Source organism: Nicotiana sylvestris, chromosome 6 (assembly GCF_000393655.2).
Source record: "Nicotiana sylvestris chromosome 6, ASM39365v2, whole genome shotgun sequence".
Classification (NCBI taxonomy): domain Eukaryota; kingdom Viridiplantae; phylum Streptophyta; class Magnoliopsida; order Solanales; family Solanaceae; genus Nicotiana; species Nicotiana sylvestris.
Window position 1 is genome coordinate 142,124,949 of NC_091062.1, and position 7,234 is coordinate 142,132,182.

General features: G+C 36.2%; 1 protein-coding gene across 1 annotated transcript; it reads right to left on the minus strand.

Annotated features, from left to right (window-relative positions):
- Positions 1 to 5,128: 5,128 nt before the first annotated feature.
- Positions 5,129 to 5,494, minus strand: LOC138871406 (uncharacterized). The gene has a single exon (XM_070149282.1). The coding sequence runs from the start codon at positions 5,492 to 5,494 to the stop codon at positions 5,129 to 5,131; it is 366 nt and encodes a 121-aa protein (XP_070005383.1).
- Between the last annotated feature and the right edge of the window lie 1,740 nt (positions 5,495 to 7,234).

Below are 7,234 nucleotides of genomic sequence, written 5' to 3' on the forward strand. Positions count from 1 at the left end.
CATAGTTGTAAATTGAAGGAACACGTTAATCTAAACACATTAGATAGCATGTAAATCGTAAAACGAGAACTTACTTGTTCTTCGTGAAGCAGAAGCAAAAACAGATGAACCGTGGCTGGAATTACTGATTGGTGGTGGTTGTCACGATGTGTTGGAGCAACCCCCAATTCCACAGTCTAAACCCTAACCGAAATTGAGAGAGAAGAGCATAGAAAAATACTGCAGAATATCTCTCTTTAATGTACACACTAAGTGTAGGGAATATTAGGGTTAACTAATAACCCTATTGGGCCTTAAAGCACCCCTTATAGGTGGACCCAATTTTTCTACATCTCCCACTCACACATAATGGGAGTGCTCATCTAATATGAGAAACATATTCTCATCTCCCCAATCATTCATACAGGGAAGTAAACCATGCGACCAGCATACTGTGAGAGCTTAGTGCTATATATTTGTCAGGAGTATATAGCCTCTCGTCGAGTGCAAACCTGCAAGTAGATCATAAAGTATGCAGTACCCTAGATCATGTAAATCACATTTGATATAGTCTCAAAATCTCATATATCATTATTTCTTGTATTCACAATCATAACTCATAAGTCATAATTGGTGCGCCAATGAATACAAATAAATGAGATTCCATCAATGATCTTCCTCTTCTCACGATTTCCTTAACATTAGTATGACTGATTTTCCAGTTATGCTTCGCTAGACCGAATCTGTGTTCACGGTCTTTTGGAAACACACTAAGATAGTTAACATCACACTAAGTCTCAAGTATCTGATCAGGGTCTCTAAGGGTACAAAATCTTGAGCTATCATAAAAGCTCTGGGTCTCACACAACAATAAGTTGAGAATGAACTTATGTTAACCCAATTGGTCGATATTAGCACATATGGTATGAAACATGTGCTACAACATTTTCTCCCTTTTCCCAAGGAGCGTATGTATTTATCTCATAAAGAATGTTGTATAGATGAATTTAGACACCACAAGTATCTAATTTTGAGTTCTCTGATCTACAATATCATTTTTAACTCGCATCTGGCTCACAAAGTAGACTAGGTGAATGTTTTTCACCCTAATGAACTTATGTCATTGTTTAAGCGACATTCTGATTTAAAGCGAATAGCTCTCAAATTATCCTTATGATAATTTTGCTTAAAATCATGTCTCATCTCCTCACATCACTAAGATAAGGAGGTGGTTTTCTGTGTGAGAAGGCCAACCTCATGTCTACTCAACATACTTATAAAAAAATAAACAAAGAATGTACATAACATTCAACAATAAAAATATGTATGAATGTAAATCAACTTTATTGATAATCAAAGAACATCAGTTTGAGAACACGGGAAAATAAATAACAAAATAAAATATCTCAGAGTCTACGTAAGCCTTGAGACCTAGTGTGTATCTCTAGACAAAGGCTTGGTCAATGGATCTATTAGCATATCTTTTGTAGGCACATACTTCACATTCACTACCTTGCGTCTAACCATGTCTCTCGCATAGTTCTACTTGATATCTATATGTTTGGTTTTACAATGAAACTTTGGGTCCTTGGTGGAGGATATTGCAGCCTCACTGTCACAGTAGACTAATACTGGTTCAGTATTTTCAGCAATATCCAGCAAGTGCTCCAAGAACTTTTTCAACCAAACAGCTTCTTATGTTGCTGATACGAGAGCCACGTATTCGGCTTCCATCGTAGATAGTGATACACATGATTGTTTCTTACTACTCCATGATATGGCCCCATCACCGAGTAAGAATACATATCTTGAGGTAGACTTCCTCTCGTCTAGATCTTTTCCATGGTCAGCATCACTGTATCCAACTAATGGCAGATCCTTGTCCCCTTGATAACAAAGGGCATAATAAGCAGTTCCCTTCAGATATCTCATGATCCTTTTTACTGATTGCCAATGTGCTAAACCTAGGTCGGTCTGATATCTATTTACCAAGCTAACTACTTGATAGATATCAGGTCTAGTGCACACCATAGCATACATTAGACTTCCGACTGCGCTCCTATAAGGAACTTGGCTCATTTTTTCTGTCTCTTTAGGAGTCTTAGGACACATCTGACTTCCCAAGGTATGGCCTTTACTGATAGGAGTTTCAACTGGGCTACTATTTTGCATATTAAATCGTTCAAGAACTTGCAATTCTCTTGTGAGAGATACAATAGTTTCTTTGGACGATCTCTTGAAATCTTAACTCCAAGAATATATGCACCTTCACCCATATCTTTCATCTCAAATTGGGATGATAACCATGACTTTATCTCGGTTATAAACTCCTTATCATTTCCAGCTATAAGTATGTCATCTACATACAATGTTAAAATCACAAGCTTGTTTCTTGATCTCTTGGTATAAACGCAATGGTCTTCATCCATCATGGTAAAACCATTGGATACAAGAACATTTTGAAAGTGTGTATACCACTGCCTTGAAGATTGTTTGAGGCCATAAATAGACTTCAAAAGTCTACAAACCTTTTGTTCGTGGCCCTTTTCAATGAAACACTCAGGTTGTTCCATATAGATTTCTTCATCTAGTTCTCCATTGAGAAAGGCAGTCTTTATATCCATTTTATGTAATTCAAGATCCAGGTTGCAACAATAGCTAGAACCAGGCGAACCGAAGTAAATCGTACACCAGGCGAGAAAGTCTCTTCTTAGTCTATTCCTTTCTGCTGTGTATACCCTTTCGCCACTAGTCGAGCCTTATATCTCTCAACTGTGCCATCAACCTTGAGCTTATTTTTGAGAATCCATTTGCTCCCAATTGATTTACGTCCTTCAGGGAGGTCAACTAGTTCTCAAACTTTGTTGACTCTCATAGACTCCAATTCATCTTCCATTGTTTTTGTTCATTTATCCTTAGAAGGGCATGAGAGAGCCTCTTTTACATTTTTAGGCTCGTTTTTCTTCTTGTAGGAGCATCATAAATAGTTCTCCTCCTTCAAAATTAAATCGTCGACGGGGAATCTTTTTACGAGAACCACGTCTTACTTGTGATTCATCATTGCTCCCATTTGGATCAATGTTGCTCCCACTCAGATCAAGGTCATTCATCTTGCTCCCACTTGGAACAAGATCTGTGACCATCTCGCTCCCACTTGGAACAAGATTCATTTGGTCACTTCTACTAAAAGTAGAAAGATTACTCTCATTCGCATCTGATGATGAAGGAGGTCTTTGATGAGAAACTAATTCATCATCTGCTAAAATTCTCCCACTCGAATTAAGTGATCCTTGTACTTCTTGATCCATTATCTCAAATAAGGTTAGGTCTTGACCTACCTCTCCCTTCTTAGGGAACTCATCCTCTAAGAATGTGACATCTCGTGATTCAAACTCAGTTACACTCTCACTATCTTGCTGACCTATAAACACATAACCCTTTGAGGTTTCAGAGTATCTTATAAAGATACTTTTCTTTCCCCTCGGGCCCAAATTGCCATATTTATGAGAGGAATCATGTGTATAGGCAGCACAACCCCAAGGTCTTAATACACTTAGGTCGGGTTGTCTTCCAGTCCATAACTCATATGGAGTGGTAGTAACTGATTTTGTAGGCACTCGGTTAAGTACAAAGGTGGCAGTAAGTAATGCATCAGCCTAGTAACTAATTGGGAGGTTAGCTTGTACCATCATTGACCTAACCATTTCTAGGAGTGTTCTGTTTCTTCTCTCTACAACACCATTATGTTGTGGAGTATTTGGGATAGTCAACTGATGAACTTTTCCCTTTTCATCACATAAATTATTAAACTGAGTTGATAAATATTCACGACCACAATCAGTTCGAAGAGCTTTTATCTTCTTGTCTAATTGATTTTTCACTAAGCTCATATAGCTTTTGAAGCAACTTATTGCTTCTGATTTGTGGGAAATCAAATAAACATAACTGAAACGGGTAAAGTCATTAATAAATGCGATGAAATAATTTGCTCCATGCCTAGACCTAACATTCATAGGCCCACAGATGTCCGAATGGACTAATTGCAAAGGATATCCGGCTCTAGTTGCCTGACCAAAAGGTTTTCTTGCAGATTTTCCAGCTAGACAATTTTCACAAGTGGACAATTTCACATGTTCAATGCTGGAAAGCAAACCTTGTTTTGCTAACCTTTGCATTCTTTGTTGGCCAATATGACCAAGTCTAGCATGCCATATGTTTACATCATTATCATATTTATGTTAAAAAACAAACATAGAAAAACTAGCATTATTATTAAATAAATCATAATCCAAATCCATAATAATTAAACCCCCAGTCACATGACCAATACCAAATAAAGTTGAACCAAAAGTCAACTTGACAGAATTGCCATGACAAAACAAGTCAAATCCTAACTTAAGCAAAACTGAAACTGAAATAACATTCTAGCAAATGGTTGGTGCAAAGAGAACCTCGTGTAGTATTAGGTCTCGACTACCACGCAGGACTAACTTGCATGTACTGATCCCTTCAACACTAACTTTATTGTTGTTACCTACATATATCCACTTTGCTACACGTGGAACTCGCCGAAATTCAACAAAGGCATTGCGTTCCCAGGCTATGTGGTCCGTTGCTCCTGAGTCTATAATCCACAAAGGATTAGATTCAGTTAGAAAAACAGAACTAGAAACACAAAGTTCACTAATTCGTGCATCGTGAAATACCTTTCTAGGAGGCTCAAAGCAATCTCTAACATAGTGACCCTTCTTGTCACAATTATAGCATTTCACTTTATCAACTTTCACACGTTTGGGACGTCTGTTCTTGACTTTTTCAGTCTTTGCTCTTTTAGCAGGCTGAACTTGAGGTGGCCCTCTCTTCTTTCCCCATTTCCCTTTCTTTGAATCGCTCTTGGTTTTGGAGGTTGTTGCCATGTGTAACTCAGCTATTGGCTTTGCAGCCTCAAGTCGTTCCTCCTCTAACTCAAGGTGTCTCCGGACATCTTCCAGAGTTGTGATTTGCTCATTATGGGTCAAATGCATTTTCATATGATCCCAAGAACTAGGTAAAGAGCGTATGACAGCTTGAATATGTTGTTCATCAGTCAACACATGACTAGAATCTTTCAACTCCCCGATCATATTTGTCATTTGCCTCAGATGTGTTTTCATTGAATGTTCTGGGCATTTCTTGCAGTGGAACAGGTACCAAACCTTTTCCTCAAAGCATTCCAAAGATCCATAGCTCTTTGGTGATCCTTAAACTCCCTTAGAATGTCATCATCTAAGGTGCTTAACAACTTAATGCGAGCAATGGAGTTCTTTTTCTTCCAACTGTCATAGGCTTCACGCTTATGCCTATGCTGAGCAGTATTACCTTCCTCATGCTCATTCATGACATTGTTGATGGCCTCCAGAGCCTCTTGCTCCTCTAGCACATACTGGACTTTCAAGCTCCAGGTTTCATAATTGTCACCATTGAGTTTCAACCCTTTGTTGAGCTCAGCAACAATATTTTTCGAAGTAGTAGTCATTTTTTAACAAAATAAAAAATAAAATGAGGATCATGAAAAAAATAACGCAAGGCACGATGTTCTACATACATACATATTATGACACTAAGCATCAATTGATTAAGTTAATAAACACATATATTAATTATGGAGTCAAAAGTTCACTATGTTCCCAATCATCGTCCAAGAATTAAAATATCATGAAATTAACCTATTCAATTATCTAGCTAAGCGTCTTAATCATGTTTAAGACAACATAATTATCTAATCATGATTTTATAATCCATGTGGATCATAAGTTAACAAATAACTTATATTAGCATGTAAATAAAATTAATGTCAAACTAATTAACATTTATTACATGCTATTCAAATTCACATAAAATTTATTTTAATGTTAAACTAATTAACATATTATACATGTTAAACAAATTAACAAGTATTGTTAATATTAAACTAATTAATATTGATTTCATGCTAAATAAATTAACATAAAGCATGTGTTAAACTAATTAAACAAAGTAACGTTAAAACAATTAACATTTCAAGCATGTTAAATAAATTAATATATAAATTTAATGTTAAACAAATTAACATTACAAGCAATTGGGATAATAAAACATTATAGTTTCATTAAAAGAATATAAATACTAAATTTATATCCTGAAAATTAAGTCCATAAGACTAATTTTAATAATCTGAAATTTATTAAATAAATGACATAACTAAATTTAAATTTTATTTAAGCCATTAGCCTACAATAAAATTAAACAAGACATATAAAAGTGAGCCTCTAGCCCATCTAGAAAATTAAAGAGAATGGTACAATGGGCCTTTAGCCCAAAGTTGATGTCTGCCAACTTTAAAGAAAAATGTAGCCCGATTAGCTACTTAAGCCCAACAGCTTTTCAACCAATTTAGAAGGTAAAAATTGCACGGGGCGTCCTATTTGGTCGCCCCCATTTAACCTATACCCATTTTTTAAAAAGTTTTAATTTGTACTTATTTTTAAACAACTTCAGCTCTCTTACTCCTCCTCAAAGTTATATCAGCCCTCAATCCGATACACTCCTTTCTGAAGTTGCTGATTGTGAAAATGTTCCAGTAATTGACATGGGCTGTGGAGATAGAAACCTTTTAGGGCATTTCATATACTTAGATGTTTACAACCATCAGCCTTGACTATTGGAATTATGCACATAAGCACGGACCCAAAATCTCATAAATCGGAATACAAAGATGATCCTTGGTTATTCACAGAAGCTAGAACATAAGAACTATACCCAGATGCGAGAAATCAATATCTTGGAAAATATACCAATGATTATTGGCTTATTTTAGTTCTTCTGGTAAAGAATTGGAGTATAAAAGATTTTTTTTAATGGTAGTATGACAACCTATTGTCCATGCAAGTTTGATACAAAAGGTTATATGTTTATAACCATCAGCCTTCTGCACAACGTGTTTGCATTTAGGGCATTTCATCCATTTAAATTTCTTAGCAAATTCCCCAACTTAAGCTTTGCCAGTTACAAACAAAAACTTCGACAGTTACAAAACAAAGACTTCAGCTCTATTTCACCAGTTACAAAACAAAGACTTCAGCTATAGAGCTGAAGTTTGCCAGTTACAAACAAAGACTTCAGCTCTAGAGCTGATTCAACACACTTGGTTCAGCACACTTGCTACTTCAGTCCTGTCTATTAGAATGCTGAAGTTTTGCGTGATTGACTTTGCTACTTCAGCCCCGTATACTGAAAT

Excerpts from the sequence above, each read along its gene's own strand:
- LOC138871406 (XM_070149282.1), bottom strand. The coding sequence starts at position 5,494 with ATGACTACTACTTCGAAAAATATTGTTGCTGAGCTCAACAAAGGGTTG.